The following is a 27,966-nucleotide window of genomic DNA, read 5'->3' as shown; positions in this document are numbered from 1 at the left end:
TCAAATAATTTTGCTTTGTAATAAAAAATTGTTTTTTTTTTTAAAAGAATTCCTATAATATATTATATTTATCAATGAATTTATTATTTATGTAAACAAATTTCGATTGCGTATCCATAGTTCGTTTAATTTAACATTTCCGTATGCGATTATTGTTTAATATCTGCAAAACGACCATTACCAAGGCTACTGTTGTATTTAATAATATACGCATACATATATAGGTACTTGCTTTTACCTATAATATGTTTAATTATTCGAATTTATTTATCCCGTAGCGGTCAGCCATCGTCCGATAGTGGTTTAAGACGCACCGCCGTCGACGCCGACAATAATAATATTACAATATAGGTCACCCGCATACACAAATTAATAATAATTATTAGCTACCTACCTATTTCACGTTTCTAAGTCTGACGTCCGGCGCGACGCGGAGCATAAATTGTCGACGACATCATCTCATTATAATTTAATATCATACTATTGTATCGGTATGCCGGGTTGAGTCGACATATATTATAATTTACAATTAAATTACAATATATGGTGCAACTGCAGCAGCGTGCCGTGTATTCTTCTTATAATCGCCTTGCTATAATGATTTTATTTGTTTTGTTTAGTTGCACGATATTTTGATTTTTTTTTCAAAAAAATAAAATACATACATTTGTCAATGGTGTTGTATCAATTGACTTGTATAAAAATTGAAATATCGTTAAAGAGCCGCGACATATATAAAATATAGATAATTTTCTTAACTTAAAGGTTGATTTTCCACGGTTAATCCATTCCAATTCTAAAGGATTAAAACTGATAACAAAATGTTGGTTCTGCAGAATGCAAGAAATTATTGCATCGAAATAAGCTAGTAGTAGTACTATGGGTCAAACGAGAGAAAACAATTATAAAATGTGTAAGGTAGTTGCTGGATAATTATTAGGTACCTATAGGCTATAACTTATGACAATAGTTCAAAAAAATTACATTTTGAATTCATTAAAAAGATAAAACTCAGGATCAGTCGCTAGGCTAGATATCTAAAGAAATTGCATTAAGTAGAAATCAAATTAATATTAATAAAATAAATATTGAGATATAACTCAAAAAATATATTTATTTTTTTTTGAATTGTTGATGTAGGTAACGCATTAATGCATTATGATAATTTTAGATAAATTTTAAATATTAATCATACTTTTATAATATATGAGCCATTCACAGACAACATGAACTTATAATTTGTTTTGATATACAAGGTGTATTCAAGTTTCTGTACACTCAATATTTTGATAACTATTTTTTAAAATGTTTGTTTTACATAATTTGATGTAATTTCAAACAACATTTCTGAAAATAAATTATATTTTTTACAATTTTTTTTTAACTATTTTACTTTGGATGAGACCATACATTTTGAATTTTATACTTTGAAATAGAATATTTTTCATAGTAATTCGAAATATAACAATTAACTTTAAATGTGTAGTTATTTAGTTTTACTTTTTTAAAGTTTTGATGATCGGAGTAGTAGGATTATAATTTAGTGGGATGCCCCTGTAACATACTTTGCTTATTTAAACAAATATTTATATTTGATTACTTATTTGGAATTAAAGTTTAATGTATTGAAAAATATTCAGCTTTAAGAATATGAAATTAAAAATGTATGCTGTCATTCAAAAAAGTAAAAACCTGAAAAATTATAAAATATTGTAAGAAAATTTATTTTTTCAAAAATTAATGTTGCTAAGAGATGATACTAATAAATTATTTAAAACGATATTTTCAATAAGTTAGAAATTTTCCAAATAATGTGTGCGTAATGAATAGACAACTTTAATGGTATATATGAATAAAACACACATAATATTAGACAAATTGTTTTAATCTCGCATCAGCATTTTTAGATTTGTTTAATCAATGATCAAATAATCAAAGCTTATCTATGTTTACGCCACTAGCCAGCTACATAATATCATCATAACCTAGCTGTAAGCCCATACTTCATAGTATTAGACCTTGTTTAACATTTCAATTTGAAATGACTTTTTTTTTTTTACTAGGTAACGTCATTATTTGCGTGTCAGTCTATTATTACCAGTACTCCGCAACTATACATGTATAGAGTCTTGACTTGTAGAGTAGATTAATTTAATTAAACTGTCTTTTAAGATATTGTCAAAAGAAATGTTTTAACTTAAAATTGTAAAAAAAATGAATCTATGTTAATTATGTTTAATAATAACTAATAATGTGTCATTGATTTTCATTATAATAACCTAACCATACACCTGTCCTACGCAGCGTATTACGTGCTACGTCGTTAAATAAACACATGAATGGTGCGCACTAAACAGTCTAAACATGCCACTATGGAATTATAACATGTATATTATTATCTACCCATGCACTTAATCTATGATATAAATACATAATATGTTTTGTTAGGTATGTATACCGTAAACTTACTACCGCATATGTCGCACTATGCACGCACGACGCGCCGCCGCTTCTGTATTTTTTAATATTAAAATATTAATTAATAATAATACTAACGATAATCCGGTTTCAATTAGGTCCAATTAGGTATTATTAAAGACTGAGAAAACATTTGAATTCTCCACACTAGTGTAAAAAAAAACCTAGACACGCACGCTGCAGTTGTGCAACTAATTATCCCTATTAGGCGTAACGTTTTCCGCGGAAAATCTAAAATACACGCGAAAAACTAGTAAAACAAGATCATGTACCAACCACTACGTATTATAGTAATTACATTCAATACAATTAAATTTTACTACCTATTTGAAAACAATTGATAATGATTACTTATATACTATAATTATTAATCAACATAATTATACGTACGAAGTAAGTGTCTTTATACTATTCGAGTTTATTGTAGATTTGTAGATACACAATAAATTGATACGGAGTGATAATTGAATGCAATTGAAATGTTGTTGTTGATCAACAAAAATGTAACGATTGAAATTATTATAATATTCATATAAAATGCTAATAAATTGTTGCAAACACGTATTTCTATACGTATTGTGTCATCGACGCACGCCCAAATTTATTAATTAACTGTAAAAATAAAAAATGGCCAGTCGTCGAGCGATAATTATCCAGGTTACTAATGTTAATTTTTTGTCAGATTCTGAAAAATTAATTAAAATATCGTATTATCAATTCGCTTATATTTGTATTCTTGTAAGTTAAAACACGTCCGACTTCAGTTTCTGCAGTTGTAATAGGGTGATGAACGTCCATTATATAAGACTACATAAATTACACTATAAAATACTAGTAAATAATAAAAATAACGTAGTCATCAATAATATTTATATGTGCATACAATTGTGCAAAAACAAAAAAAAAAAAAAAATATTGGCAATTTAAATATTCGTTTTTAAGGTCGTCATTGCAGACAGTGGATTTCCGGGTTGTAGCTACTAGCTCGGTATGTTTTAAGTATCGAGAGCCGTACCTAAATTGTAGAAAAGTATCCTAATTCAATGACTTACAAGTCCTAATAATAATTACGATTATGTATTCATATACGAGATAATTTTAAATGGACAAACACAACTATTAAGATAAGATATCTATAAATCGAGTGCGATCTGCGTATATTGAGTATATCTCTTTAGACTACACTATACTTTAGTATCATCAGTATATAATAGGTACCGATAGTCGGTACTTTCAATCGGTAGGCTTTTAACGAATACATTTGTAGGTATGTATATTTACATAAGTTTTCAGTTGTACTGATACACATTGTCAAATTAATAAATATTTTTTAAAAACACGAAAAACTCAACTATGGGTAGGTATAGCTTATAGAAAATTATATTAATTGGACACTTAGGTAGTTATTTCTCAAATGAAGTATTTAGATTTTTTTTTTAAAACAATGCTTTAAATATTAATAGGTGTGTTATTATAATTTATAATATCTGTAATATTATCTCCAATTAGGAATTTCCCAAATTCCATGAATTTTGTTATTAACCGTAACGTCAATATTTTCATTTTTTTAAGGGTGAATAATAAATTCTCATTTTTTGCAGAGTTTGAGTAAAAACAAATTGTGTGCGAAAAACATAACATCACTTTTGAACGAAAACAGTTTTACTCATTATACATTATTCCACAAAACATATAATATCATTATTAGGACTAGGAATTTGATGACCCTAAAAACGTAAAAAAATGACCTAAAAAATTACAAATATAGTAGACTTAACCGATGTTTTAATTTTCGGCATTTCGAAAATATAACGAAAAAATAATAAAATTTAGGTACAATAATATTCACTATAACATGACAACGACGACTGTAATCGGTGAGGTAAAATCGGATTAGTCCGTGGTAATTTCAAAGTTTTAAGTTACCTGCATAATGGCAATCGATAAGAAACAATAAGAAGTGAGCTAATGCGAAATCAGTAAAAACGACTAAAAGTTTGGGAAAATTATCTAAAAATGACTTGAAAAGTGATAAACAACAAAATTTCCAAAATAAATGCAAAACGCATCAACTCCCAAAGCCTGATCATTATCATGTTATAGGTACCTATGAAACACGCGCACATGAAGCGTAAAAAAAACTACGGCAACAATATTACCGTATGATCGTCATGAGTAATTAATTGTTAAAATAGTTTGTTGTGACGTAATAATTAGTATGCAGGTAGAAAATAAGTTTTATATACCAATTAATCTTTATACGGGTTGTTACACTCGACTAAAATGTAGTGACCAAATTATTTTGTATTAGGTAAACAACGCAACAAGTGTTTGAAATGCGATTTTGCCATATCACGAACGATTATATTATATGTACCTATGGTTTTGTGTACAATAAAACTGTAAAATGATTTTGTTGTTGTTAACCGCTTTGCATTTGTTGCGTGTTCTTATTCCCCGCAGGCTTCTGTTCGATCACGGATAGATAGTGTGTAAACACTATGCGTACCTCGAGGTAATAATAAAAACGATTATTCGTGGGTATTTCCAAGACGTAGGGTACACCTATTGCTTAATGGTCTACGATGAGTAACAGTGGTAAAAAGTAAATGTAGCTATTATGTGTCTACTTCGTGTTTGTGAAAATGATTAAAAAATTAAACGAAACGTAGGAAAATTACTATTATATTTTTAATTATTCTTTTGTCATTATCCGTCTACTTTGATTTCTGTTTATAATAAAATTCATAGTTTGCTACTATATGCATTTTAATTTCGTAAATTTGTAATTAGTTATAATTTAGTTTTAAAACGTTTTATACTAAATTATATATTTACATTATTTTTTTCAACTCGGTAACATCTGCACGTATTTAAATAGTACATCAAAATTGATATAAGAAAAATCATCGGATTATTATTTAGTGGGTTTTGTTTTGTTTATTTAGCTGTCATTAGCCGCCAGCTGGGTTTTTATGTCTGAAAATCTACAAAATCTATGTCTATATCTTGAAAAATTACCTACCTTTATGATAATTATCTTATACGTTCCTACCATTCCAAAAAAGAAAACTTGTACTTTCATAATAATAAATATCTATAATAGCATAAACAAAATAATTATAATTCAATATAAATTATATAAATAATAATAACATTATTTTTTATTTAAATTTAAAAGAAACTAAGTTACGTAATATGAAATTTAACATTACGTATTTTAATTGTGTTATTTATTAATTAATTATTTTATTTTTATTTTTAACTTATAATTGTCTATTTTTATAATTTTTCATCTGGTTTCTAAGGATATCAAAATATCGTTTAACAGTGATTACGTTACCTACCTATCTGTGTACGTACATTAATCACATTGAAATAGATTGACTGAAATTATTTAGCTTTTTGTAAGCAAAGAACGAAAGTAATAAAAAGCTATTTGTACAAAAGTGAATTTATAATTCAGAACTAGCGTTTTGTATTATTTTTAGTGCCCAAAATATTTCAAAATTGTTGTTTTTTTACGTCATTATTTTTAATAGGATAATTAGTGTTTCCTTCGTGAAAACGAATTAAGTTATTTATCACTATATCACTATATTAATATGATAGCGACGATTGACGAAGAAGTTTGAATATATTTTCTATTGAAATATTGTTTAAATGCTTCAATTATTAGAAAGCAATAATTTTAGGTAATAAACTAATAAGTATGCATAGGTAATTCTTAGTTTGTACTTGTTACGACTACACACTAATTTGAAATGTCGATCAAATATCTATATTACATACAGAGTGGTTCATCAAGCATAAATCCGTAACGATTTTGGAACACCATACAAGTAATAGAAAATATTAACGTTATCAGTTAAGTTTCAAATATTTTCACGCCCTAACAACAGATTAAAAATTGTTGACAATTTTTTTTTAGAAAAATGTATTATAATAGTCGTGTTCAGTATATTTTTGGTAGTGGTGGTTGGGGCTGGATGTACCTTGACATATTCCAACTGTAATCCACTGGTGAGGGATAATTTTAAAAACAAATCCACTTTCATAATTACGAATGAAGTTATACATATTTCGTGGCAAGATAAAAAAAAACATCCGTACAGAGGATGTTCACGAAATTACGTCTCCAAAGTCCAAAGAAAAACTAAATGAAACGTACACTCTAAATAGTTAAACGCCTAATATTATGTGTTTATTTTGTAATTAAACGGTTATATTGGTAAATATTTTAAAGAAAAACTAAATAATTAAGCAAATCGTTTAATTCATCGACATTTTGTTGAGTGTAATAAATTAGTATTAATTAAATATGTACCTATTCTGGGAAACAGTAGTTATGTAACAACAAATTTAAAATAAAATATTTATGTGTGCAATACGATATATTACGTATACTGTTCATTGATATTATTATATTGTATGGATTTTCTGTGGGAAAAATATTTTTATTCTTTGTATTATAAATTTAAATATACATTAGCTTTATACCCGGATTACCTACTTATTACGCTTATTTTTGTTTCTCATTAACTATAATTATTTTATTCCATCTGTAACAATAAAACGTATAATATCAATATTAATACATTTCTATTATTCATCAAAATCGTGACTATGTTAATTTTGTTATCATGTCCATATGACCGAAAACATAGTGTTGTTCATACTGTGTAGTATTGCGTAATACTTGCAAAAATTAATTATACATAATAGAAAAATTGCGGAAGCTTTTTTAACATACCAGATATCTGATATTAGGATTTAAGTAATATTGTATAATATTTTCCACAAACCCAAGGTTCGTGATGTTTCGTGCGCGTACCTATACTTGGATTGATGAATTAATAATATAATATTTACTAGCCATCTCGTACTCATTCGGTTTTCGGTTTTAACTTAAAATACTGAGAGCGATAGTAATAGAAGACGTCTATAATATTTTATACTGGAAGACTGTTTATAATAGTGTGCTTTATTAAATATGTTTAAAGCGTAAATTTGCAGTGTATAGTTATGTACATGTTAAGTGTTGATGAGGGGGCTCGGATTCTCCATGGCCATTTTTTAAGGACATTTTATGATATGTTTTTTTTTTATAAAATACTTATAATGATGTATAATACTTTTTAAAAAGAGTTTTTGCAGATCACATCATTGGATTCCAATTTAAAACAGATTATTTTCAGAAGTTGTCTCGGACATTTTCGAGTACCTGCTATTTCAAAATACAATTTTTTGACGCTATTTTAAGTTAATTTAAACACAAGTTTAACGTAGTTAATTTCAAAAAAAAATGTATGCTACTGGCACCCTTAAGCTCGGTTTACAAGATCCTATTGGTTATTATTATTGAAGACATAACAGATGCATTAGTAAAATAGGCTGGCAAGTGGATACAGTATGTGTCGAGAGGGTCTCTGTTAGTGGTTGTGTTAAATTTTAATTTGATGATAAATCATTTTATACGAACAATTCTGAGCGCAGATGATGTTCTTTCAATCTATATCTATAAGTACATTTTATGATATATGTTTTTAATATTTTTATTAAAGTAACTTATTCGACTATTCGTATTACGGTAGATTGATTTTATTTTTGTCGAGACCATTGAATTTACAAAGTATATATTGTTGATATTCTATCTTTATACCTAATTATAATAATATAAATTGTATTATTTGTATTAACTTTTGAGATAATTACTTCACCTTACCGTAAAACAGTATGAATAGTTTCATTATATAAAATATAGGTATATAAAGGAGTACTGCGATCAAAGCAATATTTTTGACTATATATATATATATATATATATATAAAGAGAGAATTAAGGATATAATATTACGTATGCAATGCCAGGTGTGCGTTAAATATTTTTATATTACCATATATTATTACAATTATGTTATAATATATTTTTATTTTTTTATTAAACAAACTATCCACGGCGTCTGTGTCCATTGAGCGTGACATTACATTTTGCAACATATATTATATGTTAATTTAAAGTCCAACTAATAATAGAGTTTAGATAATAAAATATTGGAGATAAAATAAAAATACATTCTTAAAGTAAGTACATAATGTATATAACTAAGCATTAGGTGAAATTTAGAGTGTATTAATGGCAATTACAGATCCAGGAAGGGGGGTGGCGATCGCCCCGATCCCCCCCCACCGTTATCTCGAAAAAAAAAAATAGTTTGAAGTCCCTGGTTTTAGTTTCTGACGTAATTATACTTCGAGGGTAACAATATTATAGTGATATATTTTTTTATTACTATTACTATTATAAAAAATAATTTTTTTTTTGTACGAGACTGTGGAAAGTAACATATATATGTACCAAAATAAATATTTTATCGAAATTAAAGTGTGCCTTTTAAAAATCGCCCCCTCCTGTTATCTTGGTCTGGATTCGCCCCCGATTTAATCGAGGAGAGTTTCTGCAGATAGGAGCTTGAAAACGTTGTTACTTGTTGGGTTCAGGGTTGAATATTAACTCGGCTAGATGATTAGATAGTTGAAATAGTCTGCACTCTCGTCGTATATTGCGCATTTAGTGAGAACACGTTTGATCTAATAAATTTATAATCGCCCGAATTCATCGTTATCATATCGACGGCATGCGCGTGTTTTTGGCCGAACGGCGTTCACACATTACACTATATGGATTATTACATAATATTGTATTGTATAGGTGCGCGGGCAACACTACGATAACTGATGAATATTACAAAAGACCATATAATATTGTCATGACGTACCTATTATACATTTATACGGAAACCTGGCGTAGGCAATGTGTATATTGTGTTCTCGGCACACAACAACGTTTGGCTAATCTGTGCTGCCGAATTGACCTGCTGTAATACGCGATAAACTCGCTCGTGCAGTAGGTTCCTCGCAGTACACAGACGGGTATACTGTTTTATCGATAACAAACGTGGACTACCGACTTTGTACGCAATATGAAATAATATTGCTGGCTGGGTGTTCGCCGCTACGCACACGATTGGGAGGTACATCAATACGGTTGTGCAACCGCGCGCCGACGTGTTAATGGTCCTGTGAGATGTTGATTTCACTACAATGGTATTGACGTCGTACGGTAATACCACTACTACTACTAATAAAAATACACCGACCGACGAGTAACGGGACACCGTCGCAGTTAGCGCGATCGGACGGTTCTATTCGATCGGCTTCTTCGTCGAGATGCTGGCCAAATTGGTGATCGTGTGTTTGGCTTTCTTGTCCGCGGGCCGCGCCTGCGAAGAAAATAACTTGCAGCCTCTGGAGACGGCAAAGGCGTCGGCAAAATGGACGAGCCACGGTTTCAAAATGTCCATATTTGGCAACCCGGACAAATACATACCGCATTCGATGTACATCGGTAAGTACCGCGTATATAGAGCACGTGATTTTCATCTGCAGGTCGTCGCGGCATACATAATATTATATTATAAGTAGTAACCGTTATGGATCGCGTATCAAAGAATCGCACGATCCGACGATCGTATACCGAAAATCGTGACCTCGTAGTCCATAGGCGTAAATCGGTCGGGGCTTAGGGGAAGGGGGGCTTGGCTCCCGAAACTCTCGAAGCCACCTAAATGCGTCTTAATTTTACTTTATCAGTAAACTAAACTATGTTAATACGTATAATGTTTGATATTTATTGTTCCCCAGACTTAAAACTATACTTACGAACTTAAGCCTATGCCCTGCACTATAGCTTTTTCAACTCTACAAATATGTTAATCTGTGTTATAATGTTTCGAAAACCGAAATAACTTATATCAACGTATATTTGTAACTATGTATAGTTCATAGACATAATGGTAGTAAAATATTAAAATAACTTGATAGTTAAGGCTTACACCTATAGTTCCTTTTGTGAAACTTAGCATTTAAAACCTCTATTATTTAGTACCTACCTTTTGTACAAATGATGAGTATTTTTCTATATAATTGACTGCCTATGAAATATAAAAAAATCACTGTTCACAACAGACGTAACAATCTATGTTTATGGGTATAATATAATAATATTGTCTTGTCCGAAAGTTTGCAGCGAAACAGTTGTAACTCGTGACTCATTTTAGTATTTTACCAGTCTTAAAAAAATGTACCTACACATATAGGAAAACGAGAATTGCTTTGTAAAAAATAAATGACCAGGAGATACGAAAAAAACATACAAATAAAAACTGAGAAAGTTAGGGTTTTGCGTTAAAAAAATCACATAGGAATTAACATTTAAACTTAAAAGTTAGGTGCATTTATTATAATATAGTTCAGGTGAATATAATAAATTATTTAGGTTTCTAAATAAATTATTAATAACTTATAAATATATATTAAACCTTATACTTTTCTAAACTGGTTCCTTCTGTGATACTCAAAAACAATATAAAATAGAATTTAATTACACAAATATGTATAACATAATAATTGTTGACAAATTTCTAATAACTATTTTCGATATTTAAAGCGAGTAAAAAACTTTCCAAAAGGAGGTATTCATCAACAACAAAATGTTGCAATATTCAAGTGGTGAAATTAATAGATTAACATTTATACAGGGTGTTTTAAAAAAAAAATTGTCACAAAATCTATGATAATTATTTTATAAAAAAATATTTTAAGAAATAACTACGATTGTTCTTTTGAAAAACACAAATATTCTTAATCCCACCAACTGATTTTTTTGTTGTTGTTAATTTGTCGTAAGTTTTGGAAAAGCGCTAAAGCTCCGTGTCCACAACTCGCATGGTTTTTATTCATTTGATATCCGTAATTATTAGTGTTTTGATAACGAAACCCGTGTCTACAATAATGTTAGGTACGTTATAATCTAAGCCTAACCAAATTGTCTATAACTAGTATTTAGCCGTTTATTTTTAGTGTTAAAAGAATATTATCAAGTGTGCACTCACCAGCAATTAAAATGCTTATTATACGTAAATCGAGAAATAATGTAGGTACGTGATACCGGTTGAAATAAATAAAGCATTTGATTTATTTAGGTGTAATTTAAAACAAGTGTCTAACAAACGATTATTATGTATGTCAAAATCACTTATTATATTATTGACGTAGATAAATATTCAAATGTCAATTAAAAAATAAATTATTTTTGCGTCGCTTTTATCATTTTTTCTAATTTTGAAATAGTCTGGGTTCTGTTCATAATCAAACTTTTTTCAGTGCATATTTCGTTTTGGAAAGCACGCAATTGGTCTTCGGCTTGCACTTGTTCGAGTTCTATTTTTTCGGTTATCACGTGTATGCTCTTGTTTAACTCGCAAATGTCGTCCGTCAGCTTCTCGTTTTTCCCATTGCCTTTGTCCAGCCGCTTCTTGGTGTCTTCGATTTCCTTGAGAATCGTTTCCTGTAGATAATCGCTTTTTGTGCTGTTGGAACTGCCGCCGAGGTCTTTTTCGGTCAAACTTTCTTTTATCTTGTTGTAATGCATCACGATGCGCATCACATCCACCCATTCTTGCCTGGCTACCTGCATGCAATAATGTGCACAATATTATATACGACAATTACGAGGACACCATTTTCGCATCCAAATCGGTCGGAATTTACCTTGTAAGCCATTATGCCTTTTTTGATTTCATTGAATAAATCTCTCTTCACGGACGTTACTAGTTTTTCTTGCTTTGCTTGCTGCTGGTTTATGATTTTCCGGCGTTCCCGCGCCAATAGAGCCAACAACCTGCGGTTTAAAGTAATAATATGTACATAACAGTATAATGATGTGAGTATGGTAAAGCAACTGCGTGTCGGTAAATCGACATAGATCGTTTTATACATTTTAACCACACAGGCGGGATATGTCTTGGCCAGCGTGTCCGCCATCTTGCTAGTGGGTTTTTCCATTAATGCTCCCTGCCACATCATTTCGGTCATAGAATTTGAACAGGTAGACGCCGGGCTGAGTAGAGATAATGTCGGAGAAGTCGATGCGATTACGTGGTTCGAAAGTTTTTGATTGCGCTCTTCGATCTAGAATGTTTAAAACGAATACAATTGTGAAGACGATTGACCACGACGCTTTTTTAAAGCTCATCATAACACGGCCAATACACATAAACGGTAACGGATATGTAGCCGCCACATCAGTAAAGGGAAAATGAAAAATAATTGTCGAATAATATATGTTATATACTGTAATATAAAGTGTCGGATGTAACAATGAATATTGAATTAGAATTTTTATAATATTAGTTTTATTTATTATTTTTATCATTACTTCTTGTAGCATATTTTTCAGTCTCTTTTTCAACAACGAAAGCATTTTTATACGTTTGAATAAGTGAGGGTTGAAGTTCTCACATCCTTTGCTTTCAGTCTTAAACGTAATAAAAGTGATTATAGTTTGGTACATGATTTAAATACTATCCGTTACTTCCCCGTAGCAATATTGCTTACTATTAGTTTTTCAAGTAGCGCCTCGACGTGCGGATCGTGGCAAGCAGTACTGTTAGGATCCACTTCAGACAACATCTCCTGTTCAATATTATTATGTAATCTTTTGAAAAATTCATAAGTCAGCATCCGGGATTCTTGTGACTTTCGATTTGATAAAATTGCTCTAACTTCGGCCGTTAGTTGATACACTTTGTCCTCTTGTTCGCAAATTTTTTTCGGTGCGCTGGACATTTCCACTTTTAAGTCTATCGGTTTTACTACAGGTGTTGGACTAAATATATTGTACATAAATTAGTATTTTAATCGAAAAAAAATATGCTTAGTAATTATTAAGATTATCATCGTTACAATTTTGAAGAGAAACGGGTTTTCTATTGTAATATTGCACTTAAATATAATGATTTTCATATATTTTTCACATTGTGTTATAACAAAATCTATATATAATTATATAACTATATAATATATTTATAGACCGTATTTTTTACAATAAATGAATGAATAATTATCTATTTGAAGTTCGTTAAATTTTCGTGATTTTTAAACATTTACAATTATTTAGGTATACCTACTTAAAAAAAACTCTCATGAATAGAGTTTAAATAATTTGATAAATTAATATCATACTGTTTTTTTAAAATATTATTTTGTTTTTATCGAATAATTTTTATGTTATAATTATTTATCTACAATTCCATTTAATTTTGAGCATTGGTGGTTCTATAAAATAAAGATAAAATATTGACATTTCCTCGAACATTCTTATTTAAGTACCATCATTATAATACAATAAAAAGATTTTTTAGATATTTATAATTTTAGATTTTGAGCGAAGCGAAAATTGTATTGGTTTTGCAATGATTGTACATGTTTGGTTACATGAATTATTTAACGTAGTAATCTATATATAATGATGAATATATTATTATGGTTCCTTGGTAAATAATAATTAGTGTTAATTTTTAAATTACGCGTCTGAACTATAGGTAATCACGTGATAATCAGTCTTTGAAGTTGAATACCCTAAAAAATTAGCTAAATATGTAATTAAAACTAAACACCAAAAACAAAGATTAGACATTTAAGTTTTTTTTATAATTAACACTCATCTATAGAATTTAGGTAAATTTTAAATTGTATAAAATATTTATAATACTCTTTAAATCATTAAATTATTAACTATAAGTACATTGAATTTATTAAATAAACATTTGATTATGAATATTATGTTTAATTATTTTCGATTAACGTTGTTTTTATCCTGATAATTACATAGTAATTATGGAAAATTGTATACATCGCAAAAGAAATAGGCACTATAAAAAAAACAATGTAGCATCAGGGAATACGCAAAGATATTTTCATTTAATATTTTTATATTTCATTCATAAAACCATAATACTAATTGGTTAGAAAACATGCAAATACAACAAAGTTCGAGTCCTGTGAACTACGGTCGTTGGGCTTTAAATTTTAAATCTTACTCAATATTTGAATCCTAAATTGTCATTGATCGATTATATTTACGGTTTAACGCTAATACGATCTTACATTGGCCGACCGCACATATTAACCCAACAGCCCGTATTGCCACCCACCGTCACGGCAACGTATGCGAATAATCCGCCATTTTCAGGCAAAGTCTTGCACGCTATGTATGTACGTCCATCGTTAGACAAATGATTCAAGTCGACCATTTCTAATTCTCGATTTCGAACGAATTGCGTCCATTTCTCTTTGTTTTCATTGATCTAAACAATATTGTCGATTTTTAATTTTTTTTTTCGATTGTCCGTAAGTATATTGTAGGCATTTATGAGGTTTAAATCACTCACTTCTTTTTCTTGTTCGATCTCTAAACTGGGTTTGGCAGTAATTTTCGTAAATACGCCATCCAATGACAGTGGACCGGGTTTTGGACTTTCGTTGAAAGGAGCGGTCAATTTACGGTCGTTCATACTTAGAATAAGTTGCGACAAATATATATTACGTACTTGTTTTTCATTTGTACTCTTATACGTTTCAATTGCAAGCTTATCTAGCCATTTCTAAGATTATATACAAAATACAAATAAATAAAAAACGGTCGTAAAGATACAGGTGACAGTTTAGTTTGTTACCTTGCATATTTCTTTGTCACTTTCGGATTTTAACGAATCAAATGCTTCTTTAAAATGCACTAAAAAGAATAAAAAATCCTCTATAGTTTTTTCTTCACTATTTTGTTGCACTTTTCCAATCATTATGTTATTATAGACGTCCTTTCTTAGTAAAATGTGGTCAATATATATTTTTTAAACAGAATTGATTCGCTTTCATTGACTACAACTTAACATGGTGTGGCACAGTTACTAGAAAAATGGCATGTTTATTGTTTAACATTGATTTGTTATTTTATGAAAGACTAAAATGTATCTATAGATACAACAATTAATACTTTTATTATCAATACAAAAAATAACCCATCTCTTTATAGCTTATTTCGCTTATCTAATAGGACGGCAGTAATCATGTTATCAGTTATGGTACTATAACAGTATAATATAATAATAATAAAATATTTTTGCATTTATAGTAACGATCGAAAGTGAAAACTTCGATTTTAATTCGTTTCTGGTAACTGCGGAACGCGATTGCCATGGTATGATTAACGAAGATTGTGGCGATCCCGCATCACCGGACCGCTCAGGTTCGCTTCAACTATTACCGTCTGACGATGGTGCTACATTCCACCCGGAGTGCATTAACACTATTGTCCAGTCTGATCCGGAAGTCAAGTTACAAAAGTTGCGGTTCGTGTGGTCAGCCCCAAAAACTGGAAGCGATTGCGTATACATAAGGTATTTAAACGAAATTCACTTGGTATATTATAGTATATTATAATAATTGCACACACCAACTATTATAATATTAATTATTTAATTCGATTTAATTTAATAAAAAAATTAAGATTAACTAATTTTAATATTGATCGCACTATTCGCACTATTTAATGCCTATACTGGTACTTAATGTGGACACAGATATTAACTTTCGAGTTAAATAATAAGATATTGACGTATTTTAGAGCATTGATAAATTATGAAAACAGTTACAATAAATACCAGAATATTGAATTGTTGAAGGAACTATGCGAAATGTCTTTTGATACAGTAACAAAACCAAACACTCTGACTGAAACCGAAAGTTGTTGCGCTTGTGACGAAGCCGTTTATGAGGTAGGTTAGAATTGATTAAAATATAAAAATATCTGTAACCTGCGTACCTGTACAATTGTGGTCAGTACAAAGGTTTTTGTTTATTATGTACTCGTGTTTTTAAAGTATTTTTTGTCAAACTCAAATAATAGATGAAATTTGAAGGACTTTGGTCGCCAGAAACTCATCCAAAGGACTTCCCAAGTGCTTTGTGGCTTACACACTTCAGTGACATAATCGGAGCAACACACGACAAAAACTATTCCTTTTGGGCTGAGGGCCAGTGGGCTACCGACGGCGTTAGACAGTTGGCCGAATGGGGTTCAACGGCCATTTTGGAATCTGAACTAAGGCAGCAGGTATCTAAGCGTTTCTTATGCTCATCAAACGAAATAATAATATCTATTTGTATACTCATTCACGATATTTGAGGTTTTGTTTTTAATTGTTAGAAAAAACATTTGAGAACTTTGATCAAAGCCGCAGGGCTTTGGCATCCACGAGTAAATGCTAACGCCACGTCTAAATTCCGAGTGGACAAGAAACATCATTACATCTCCTTGGCTTCTATGCTCGGTAAAATAATAACAATGCGAATCCCGCGCACGATTATTACTCACGTATGAAAATTGTTTTTAGGCCCGTCCCCTGATTGGATCGTAGGGGTAAACGGTCATAATTTATGCGAAAAGAATTGCCAGTGGGTTCAAAACAGAACTATAGACTTGTACGTCTACGACGTTGGAACAGACAGCGGACGAACATACATGGTAAACTAATATTAGTTTAAACTAAAAATTAATTTATTGATTTAGGCAGATATTTAAACGAAGCATTAATACATTTAGACGTGTGTCTTATAGAACTTAAAACCTGTACTGTTTTAGAAGGGTAAAATAACAATATAAGTACCCATTACAATATTATACTAATTAATTAGCTATAATAGTTGGTTTTTTATTACCGGCTTAATATATTTTTATAAAATAAGCTGTTTTCGCTCAATTCTAAAGTGATTAATATTATTCCAATTCAATGAATTAAAAAATAAAATATATCTAATGCTTACGGCGCTTACGCATTAGTAGTTACATGGTAATGTTTGCACCTATTGCTGTGGTTTTTAAGGGGGTTTCTGAATTTTAAAAATATTATGAATTATTATGTTGGCTTTAAGTATGGGAAAATTATTTAAGTATAGGTACTTGTGAGGATTGACCATTATGGAGAGCAAAGTTATATTGACAACATACATTTTCACTAATTTTGATACACCATGCGGGGATACCAGAAAGATAAGTAGGAGGGTATTAATATAGTTTTGAAAACTGGTTGTGGCTACATCAAGATCAACTTATGCGTAGCAAATTATTTTGTCATAAGTGTAATCAATTACATTTAATTGTGGGTGCATGAGCTGGTCAGGAGAGTATCTAAATATTAAACTGTACTTTGAAGAACGCCGAAAATAATGATGAACAAATAACTTAATTCGGTGATTTATTATTAATTTATTGAATTTTAAATGACATCATAACACTAAAAACAAGTTTGCTTAGATTTAAAGTATACCATTAGCTAAGAAATATGTGTGGGTCACATGCACACTTAAACATTAATTATTCGATGAGATACAGGCGTTTGAAAATATGCGTGCGACGTCATAGAGCCGAAGTCGGTACAGCGTGCAAAAGTGTCTAGATTAACACAACGATTTCAATCGTTAAATATAATATTTTTAACTATTTTTTTTTTATGTAACCTTAAGTGTTTTTTTGTGTTTATGACACTGGTATGATTATAATTTTGATATACTTTCTAGTTTTTTTTATAGTAGATAAAACTATTATAGTCAATATCGTAAAATTTGGTTTGCGCGGCAATACAACGCGAGTTGCGAACTCAATAATTTTACTAAATAATAATTTATAATGTTAAACGCAACAACAAGATACATTCGATTTTAAATCACACCATCGTCTTACGCACATAAATATACTTAGGAAATAAAAAAAAAAAATTTGAAATATTATTTTAAGTTATAAAATCATAGTGTAAATCAAACTACTTACTTTTACACGTAGAACATAGGCGGCTGCTCAGTCGTCGGCTCTATGATGTCACGCGGCTAGTTCATCAACTCTCATTATCTCGTTGAATAATCATTTTTTTAACTTCGGATTTTTACCAAAACGTTTTTAATTGTGTTGACTACAATAATATATAAAACAACTTAAAATTAAAATAAAAAAATTTAGTGTTGTGATGTTCTTTAATATGTTTAATTAAATCAAAAATATTTGAATTTTGAACAACAGCTAAAAAGATTTACAATAATATAAAATATATGTAATTGTTATTTGTGTAGAAGTAAAATGATACGGTAGTAAGTATGAAGGAAATGAAATTTACATTTTATTTATTTCAAAGTTTATTTATTTAAAATACATTATCGATTTGAAGCTCTGAACACAGGTGGCACTGTAGACTGCCGTATAGTCTGCATAATTTCAAATTTGCATGATTTATAAGTAGAAGGAATATTTTATCATAATCAAATATCAATTCATTTCGAATTATTTCTAATAGAGAATAAAAAAGTCTAACAATTGCTTTCCGAAATATTACAAAGCTATTTAATAATATAATCAATCGCATTAATCGTAAAACAAACATTTTGATGTAGTAATTATTGAATTTATTATTAAGGTTCCGTAACCGACGTTTACAATCGCATTAATTATTTTTACAACTAAATCATTAAGTCGAGTTTAATGAGATATTAATTTCACCAATATATGTGAATTATAATGATACGTTGTAAATTCAATTTATGACAATTTCGTATTATAGACAAGAAATATCCCATGTATAGGTTACGTAATATATCATAGAGTTCATAATAAGTATAAAAATTATTGTAAAATATCGTTTAGAACCGCTGAGAAATTATTTATTCGATGAGTGGTTTGTATACACACATTTGATTCTATACGGTCGAAATTGTTTTCCAAATGGTATTTAATCATATTATTTACGGTACGGTACACACTAAATCATATAAGTATTATATTGGAATGCATGTTAGTTAATGTGTGTATAATATCTTTAACTTTCATGAGTCAGTAACATAATGATATTTCGTTATTATTAACGAAATAATTTAATTATGCTCCACGAGTTTTACTTAGTGTTCTAACAGTGAAATGATAAAAAATATTAATTTTTTTTTTAATAATTAGAGTATGTCTATGATTTTTGAACAATTTTGTTTTTAGACGTTCTTCTGCATGTTTTATTCAATAATTTACAAATGGTAAATACTGATATCTATTATTCAAATAGTATTAGTTTTTCAATGTATAATGACGTTCAAAATGGCCTTGATTGTATACATATATATTTATTTTTTTTATTAATTAACTATGAGTATTAAGAACATTTTTTTTTTACTAAATAAATTCAAATGTATAACACAACGTTAATTCGTCAGTCTGGTTAGAGCTCGAAGGTTCATATATTTGCATATTAATTTATTCGGTCAATAACAGTAGTAATGTACTTACTTATGTCATACGAGCATATTATGATACATTTTTAATTTACTTGACGATTTTCTAAATAAAGGCCATATTGACCTGTTTAAAATTATAATTGGAATCTTAATATTTCACTCGTTGAGCTATTTGATTTCGTCTACATTTTAGTCAGTAAATGTTAAATCAATTATTATGACAGCCGACAGGCATGCTGTTCTGTACTTTTTAAGTGTATTTAAAGAGTTTGGCAACCTGTCATATAAATAACTTTAACAGAACTTTGGGAATTTTTTGTGACGTTTTTAATGAAAAAATATGTAAATAACATTATTCAATTTAATAATGAATAAGTACTAAATAAAAACAATGACACAGAGTGAGAAAATAATGTACTTAATCAAATGATGGGAGATATCTTTCTACTATTACTTATTACATGATTTCAATAATAAATTTAAGTATTGAATTGAATTAATTTACGTGCTTGTTGAAACTTGTATACTAAGTAACATTATTAACAATTTTAAGTCAAAAGTAGTATATTCTACTTATGAAATTATTTTGTTTTTACAATAAATTTTGTTCTTAAACACTGATAATAATGGTTAATTAATCAAACAAATTAGTTAATTTATAAATTATTATATTGAAGTAGGTATGTATTATATTATTATGCTGCACAAATACATTATTCAACTGTGACTAGCTTCTTATTATTATGCATAAATGAAATCAACATCTTTCAATCATAATATTATAAGTTATTAATTATAAATACTTTTAATAATAATGTATACATTATAAAAAAAAAAAAACATGTGCACTAATCTGTGTATATTGTATAATGTTAATGCACATTCATACTAAAATTTATCAAAAAATCAGTGAAATTATTCGTATTAATTAAATATGTATACCCAGAGTAAAATAAATAAAAGGTATGATAAGGTATCGTTTATATACAAAATATAACTTAAATTAATTTCAGTCACATAATCAAGAAACTTCACCACATGAACGCATTTTTCGAATCACCCCGTTGTATCCGGATGATCCCAGATCGCCTTTTTTCAACGAAAATGGTAATGAGATGGCTCCTTTGGCGCGTTTACATTTGAACAGAATCAACGTTATACCGAAGTCTTGTTCCGATAAGGTCATAACAGACTTGATAGACGAACTCACAGTGTCGGAAAATTCACAAGATGTATTAAAGCGTAAGCATCTTTTGTTTTATTGGTTTTGGTCTATTGGAATGCATACCGATATTTTTTATTCGGATAATTTAAAAAAAATTCATATCATATTGCTTTAAATTGTTTTATTTAAATCTCTGTCTAGCTGAATGTGCTGTATCGAAATATTCTGAATGGACCAAGTGCAACGTGGCTTGTGGCAAAGGCCTTAGATCGAGAAGTAGAAATTATTTAAATGAGACCGCTGCCCAGCAATATGGTTGTGACAGACAATTGGTATCGAAAGAAATGTGCCTGTCCGCGGTGCCTATTTGCCCGTAATTATTTTTTACTTAATAGTATACCTAATACTTTTGTTGACTTTGATATAAATACGAGAGTGGATGAAAATGCTTTGAAAACAGTATTGTTGTTATGAATTATTAATTAATTTTATATTCTTGTTTGATATACACTTAAAATGATTATTTCGGTGACTTTTGAAGAAAAAAAATGTCATGTCGTAATGCTCATCGTCAGTTTTAACTTTCAATAATAACAATAACATAAATCGTAATAATAATAATGGTATTTATTTGAATACTGTTACCTTAAACAGTAAATTCATTTCAAAGTTGAATTATTAACATTTTTAATTCATCAATATGATGTGATGCAGGTAATTGTTGATTTGTTTTTTTACATTTCATCAAAACTAACATCACTCTAAATAAAAAATTAAATATAAATATACAAAAATATTATTTTTTTTTTTTAGATTTGTTGATTAGTATAACACTTAAAACTATAGACATGAAAAAAGCTTATACTAAGTTTTTATTAAGTACTACTTTTCTAAGATTTCAACATTATGCCTTAAAAGTTGGGTTATTTAAATTCATCTTGAGTTGTGTTTACATTAGTTTTAAATTAGGTGCTTACTAGTTTTAAGTGTGTATGTTTTTTGTTCAAATTTAGTGGTGAAACAGAACAAGAAGATGACAGCCTGCTAATAGATGACGCAAAATGCAACACCACGGAATGGACACCGATGTCCGAATGTTCAGTATCATGTGGTATTGGGTTTATGTTCCGAACTAGACAATTTTTAGATCACACGAGTTACAAAAAGTGTCGCCACATCGGACTTGTCATGAAGAAGAAATGTATGCAACCAGCTTGCACTAAAGTTGCTGAACAGGTAATTTTAAATATTATAGAAATATATACCAAACACTCAAATTTTTTAAAAGAACAATACTAAACGGTGTATTTTTGGAAATTAGGTAGCTATATATTATAGGCTTACAAATTTTATTTATCAAAGAAATTTAGCTTAATTTAAAGAACTTTGAAAATATTTGACGTTCTTTTGGATGTGGCTAAAATTGAGCCATGTTAATCGTTTAATATAATTTTTGTTTTAGTCGTCTTTTACTAGCATATGTCCAGTAACCGAATGGAGTATGTGGAGTCCGTGCAACGTAACTTGTGGCCAAGGGTTGTCGATTAAGTCTCGGTTGTTACTCGTTTCTGGTGAAAATTACACGAAATGTATCGATAAAGTCGTGTTGGAGGAAACTCGAATATGCAATGGAACGCGTCCTACCTGCGAAATCAACTCGTCTCTTGCTAAAGGTAAATGTTAAAATTAAAATCAAATTATTCATTCAAATACCTCCAAATTACCTTAAAATAAAATTGTGATAACATATAATAACACTTAAACACAAAATAATATAATATAATATGATTCGCTACCCAATATATTTTGCTAAATCATCGAGATTGAATTAATTTTTGTAATTTATTATAATTGTTTTAGTTTTTACTCAAAGCTATTACAAATATAACTGGCATTTAAACATGATTAATTATTACTTAATTATATTATATTATAAAATATAGTCAAAGCTGTTAATATCTATGGCACAAAAAAAACTTTATATTTTTTAGACTTCACTCATCAATGACTTAATCTGGCTTAGTTTTCGACTTTCCGTCGACATACCAGTATTATGCTAACCCATGTTTAGTGTATTATTCTTATTCATGCGAAATCGTACAGCCAGTCGAAATATATGTATTATGTATACTATTGTCTTTTATAGTCAGGCATGCACTGGTAAAAAATTGCATTAGATGCAGAACCGTGACGTAGGGGAAGCAAGGGGGCCTATGCCCCGGAAGAAAATTTTAAGGAGGTGTCAAAAAGTTAGGTTAGTTAATGGAGAGGGGGTAAATATTTTTAATTTTGTTTCGGGTGCCATTTTAGGACGGCACGGTTCTGAATGTTGTATAATTTTAGGATAAATAACAATATCATGTCAATACATAACAAAAAAATAAATATATAATATAAGCGGTCAAACTTGGTTACTTATATACTGGCAACTATAAATGCATTGTATACAATTATTATGGATAGTTTATAAATAATAGATATTAATATTTTAAATGATAGAACTATTTTAATTATGACTTTCTAATTAAAAATGTATTCACATTTTGAGTAGATTAATTAAAGTTACATTGTGAAAAATATATTTTAGGTAAGCGGTACTGTAGTATTTAAAAATCGATAGCATCCTAGGCAAATCACGCATGATTTAGTACCTAATATCAATGACGCGGAACTCAGATTTTTTTTGTGAAGCGAAATCTAAAATGTTACACTCTATCAGGCATAAATTTTAATATAAAATATAACACCTTATTTAAATTTATTAACTCTTAGAACTCATTTATACCCACTCACCCACGACCCATCCACCAATTTAAGAAATTAAGCGATCGCTTCACATGACATTTGAGTTTGGCGCCACTGGTACCTATACCTATAATAGTTGTAGATAACAATATTGTAATATATTTAGAATATTATTCGAATGTTTATTTTCAAAGAATCAATATTAGACATTTGAGCAATAATTATTACAGCTATTTTATATTCAAACGCCAACTAATATGAGCGCGTGTATTTTCTGCGTTATAGCATTACCCATCATCTATACGAACAAATTTACAAAATATATTACATTGGAATACAACAGCATTGTTTTAAATTAAGCATGTAAATCGTAAAGAAAGATTGTGTGTTTATCATATTCATTAATATGTTCCTCTTAACATACTTATACCTATGTATAATATATAGACTCATAGTGTGCAAATACGGGCATTGAAGTCATAACCGAGTAACCTGACCTGATTGCATATATGTTCGACTATATATATTATACGTGTGTGTGTGTGTGTATTTTAAGTTAATACGTACGTACGTGATATCATAAATATAATTTATTCCATTGTGTTTTGTGTTAATAATTGAATATTTCATTACTATTTTTAACTATAATAATTCATATTTCCTATGGTTCGTGCAAGTAGTAATAATGTAAAAATGTAAAATTGTAAAATTAACAGCTCGTCCGCTTGGTGCGATTCTACGCAGAATATTTAGATGTTAAAAAGTGTACTTATCTAAAGAATAAGTAGAATTTAGATGGAAATATGTTTAATATAGATGAGTGTATTTTTTCTTTTATGAAAAAAATCTTCTTGTCATTATAATACTATAGAGATTTGGCGTTTAATACGTCTTATGTCTAATCATAAGGGCTGGAATGTAAACATACATTTACATTATATCATTTTATTTTTATCAAAGAATAAAAATTGTGAATTAATGAAATAAATAAATATTAAAATTCAGCAAAAAAAAATTGTGTAAGTGCCTACGTTTAAAGGTAAATATAAAAAAATGAGTATAATCTTAAATTTGACAAATTACATTTTTATTTCACTATGTGCTATGTTTATATTTCAATGAAGGTGATTTGTTTAGTCATAATACGAGAAATAGGTTTGGTTAAAATGCATTGAAAACGTCAAGAATGCTCTAATTTTGTAGTTACAACATGGGGTATTTAAAACTCATCTGTAACTACAAATGCACCGCGTAAGACATACAAAAAAAAAATGTAACTATAGTATTTTAGATATCTATTGATAATAATAAAAAAAGACTCTTTAATATTACACTTAAGTATAGGTATTCAAATTTGGACGTTTTAGTAATAACTATGGGGCTATGTATGAAATTAGAAAAAAAGTTATTATTATGGAATTCAAAAATATTATACGCAAACATCGTACTACTCATAGTGATGAGAATGTGACATAGCCATAATAGTATTTCGTGTGAATTCGCACAAAAATAAATCATAATCCGTTCTTTTTTTTTCAGAGATATGTAGCATGGACAAAAACGAAGGAGCTTGTAACGTGAACACTGTGCGTTATTATTACGATAAAGAATTTAAGATTTGTAAACAGTTCAAGTACGGCGGATGCCGGGGCAATGAAAATAATTTTAAAAGTGCCAAAGAATGCTACAAAGTGTGTCGCGGTGTGGTTTGAAGACATTACTACGTATTTCAAGAATAAGTGTCTTTAGGTAGCATATAGTTATAAGATATATAATATAATAATAATGTATATAATGGGACGTTTATAAGCGGTACAATTTTTTACTATATATACGTACAACAACAGTACGTCGTACACTCAACGGGCCGGACGAAATTAGTCAATATATTTTCATTGTGGAATCGCAATTATTACGTCATATTATTTCTCTACAACTATACATCATTATGTATAATTTATTTAAAAATTGTTTTTCTACATCAGAACCGCATTAATTTTGTATCGTTTTCATATTATCGTTTATAAAATTATCACGATTGAAAAATAAACAATTTTTTTGTATTCAAATCATATGTCACCATCACGTTTTTTTACCGGTTACGATGAGGGACTACATAGGGTCTTATGATCTTCGGTTAAAAGGGTAGGTATATATTACGGGAAATGGTAAACTGCGACAAAAAAAAAAAAATTAACACTATACAAACTGTGACAATTTATTTTATATAATATATAATATACATATAAGTACTATATGTACACAGCCGATACGATAACACATATTATACGTTGGTCATTTAATTAAATACACATGTTATGGTATTGGTATAGCTACAGGTGATGTATCAAAAATGATTTTTCTTGTAGAGTAATATTTTCGTTGTTTAAGACCAAATTAGCCTTTCTAAATTGTCGCAGTTTGTATAATGTATTTAATCGGTTTTGTCGCAGTTTACATACAGCCAGATTCACATACCATATGGTCTGAATTTTAAGTGGATATCTGAGATGGTACATATATCTATATAATCTAAACTCTAAATTATATTAGACGATTACGGTTTGTCTAAAAGCAATAAATTATACTCCGATATTGTTTTAATTATTTTTGTCCTAGTTAATAATTTATGGATGCGTTTTTTTTTTTTTTTTAATAAGGTATACGTGTATCATGTATATGTATTATGCATATTAGTTCGTATATCGTTAACGTTTCACGGTTTAAACTGGTTTATGTTGTAATAGCTAAACGCTAATTAAACACAGGCTAACATATTATAATGATATTGATAACATTTTGCAGCCATCAAATTAAGGCTATGAATTTAAATGTCATTTTTCACATTGGTTCAAGAGTATATCTCCTAGATTTATAAAAAAAATTATCGAGTGCTATATCGTTAAGTATCTACCTATTTTAATTTAACACGTAACATTTCTCGTGTAAGCACAATAAATGAATACGAACAATTTAATTTAGTGAATCAAATTTTTAATTCGTTATTATGCTTCAATTTCATTTGTTGACCTCGGAAATGACGTAATATCCTCACGGTAATCAGCTTAAGCAAATGTTTCATTTATCGAATAGATAAATCTAGTGTTATTGATTAAAAATAGATAAACACCTACAACCTAATTGTTAAGTATGGTTTGGTTTTGATAAATGATAATACTTTGTAGGGAAGCAAATTAAAATTTTATCAGTGATATATTTATTTGATAAGATTGTGACCTGATTATCTGTTATCTATTTTGTCACGATAAAATATTGTACCAAAACAGTGTATTATGGTATGTACAATACTAGTGAGTAGTGGCTATTACATTTTACTATGTCTATGTATAGCGTAAACAAATTGATATATTATATACTTGTATTTTCATTAAAACACATTGTAATTTAATTTCTAATTTATTTTGATTATAAATATTACTAGGTTTATCCACGGATTAAGATCTTATACTATATCTTAGACCATGTATTTGTTTTATAATGCAACTGTATTATAACTACTATTATTTGAAATATAGAAAGGAAACATGATTTACATTTTTTCGATTAATACCTACTAATAGAATAAAATAAAATCAGAAATATATTAAATCAATTAAGTTATGTAATAAATATAATATGATTATATATGCATATATAATAAATAGACTATAAATAAATCCTTTTTTAAATTTTATTTCAAATCTGTTACTTATGTTTCTTTTGTGTTTTTGTTATATTAGTTATTTAAGCGAAGCGAGTGGCAATTATAAAATATTTATAATATTCATTTTCTTTTTTAGACAAATTAATACATATTACAAAAATACATAAAATCAGTTTTTTCTTAGGGTGCAAGATTTGAGGCAGGCCATTTTTACCATTTCATCAAGCCATTTAAAAATTAAAAAATCTATAAAGGCATTATCTTATTTATATTATTATCTTCTTTTCTTTTGAAATCCTGATTAAAATTACTCATGTCAACTAATATACTTATCAATAAATCTAGCAATTCAATGCATTAAAAGCTTATACGTAGCTATTTGAAGCCATTTCACTACTATTTAGAAAAAAGTCAAATGCGATAAAAATGAATTCACTTGAAAAATAAAACACTATTCATATATTATATTTATATTATTGGTAGTTTTAAAATTTAAATTTGTAGATATCTACGGGTTTGCATGTATACGAATGCTTTTAATAGCATTTTTTTAAATTGACACTACTTTAAGTGACTAGTATGTCTCGAACAAAATATATTGAAACTAATTAAATAAATTATGAAAATATTAAAATGTGTATACATATTTTAAGATAGGATATTTAAAAAGAAAAATCTAATAAGTTAAAAATTAACAGATAACTTAATTTGGTCTCTAAGTAATTATCTTGTCGATTTACAGCCT

General features: G+C 28.8%; 2 protein-coding genes across 2 annotated transcripts; one reads left to right on the top strand and one right to left on the bottom strand.

Moving 5' to 3' along the window:
- Positions 1-9,708: 9,708 nt before the first annotated feature.
- Positions 9,709-26,951, top strand: LOC113559442 (spondin-1-like). Its single transcript, XM_026965272.1, has 11 exons — positions 9,709-9,886; positions 15,512-15,776; positions 16,004-16,154; positions 16,286-16,492; positions 16,586-16,709; positions 16,773-16,903; positions 20,661-20,889; positions 21,014-21,185; positions 21,826-22,048; positions 22,275-22,485; positions 25,097-26,951. Exons 1-11 carry the CDS (start codon positions 9,709-9,711, stop codon positions 25,267-25,269), a joined length of 2,064 nt encoding a protein of 687 aa, XP_026821073.1. The 3' UTR covers positions 25,270-26,951.
- Positions 11,627-15,406, bottom strand: LOC113559443. Its single transcript, XM_026965273.1, has 7 exons — positions 15,057-15,406; positions 14,772-14,984; positions 14,488-14,687; positions 12,937-13,207; positions 12,758-12,856; positions 12,091-12,510; positions 11,627-12,010 (listed from the first exon to the last, which is right to left on the bottom strand). Exons 1-7 carry the CDS (start codon positions 15,177-15,179, stop codon positions 11,627-11,629), a joined length of 1,710 nt encoding a protein of 569 aa, XP_026821074.1. The 5' UTR covers positions 15,180-15,406.
- Positions 26,952-27,966: the final 1,015 nt, after the last annotated feature.

The sequence above is a fragment of the Rhopalosiphum maidis genome, chromosome 3, assembly GCF_003676215.2.
Source record: "Rhopalosiphum maidis isolate BTI-1 chromosome 3, ASM367621v3, whole genome shotgun sequence".
In the NCBI taxonomy this organism is placed as follows: domain Eukaryota; kingdom Metazoa; phylum Arthropoda; class Insecta; order Hemiptera; family Aphididae; genus Rhopalosiphum; species Rhopalosiphum maidis.
The sequence above is the reverse complement of the archived record's forward strand: the minus strand, read 5'-3'. Positions and strand labels throughout refer to the sequence as shown.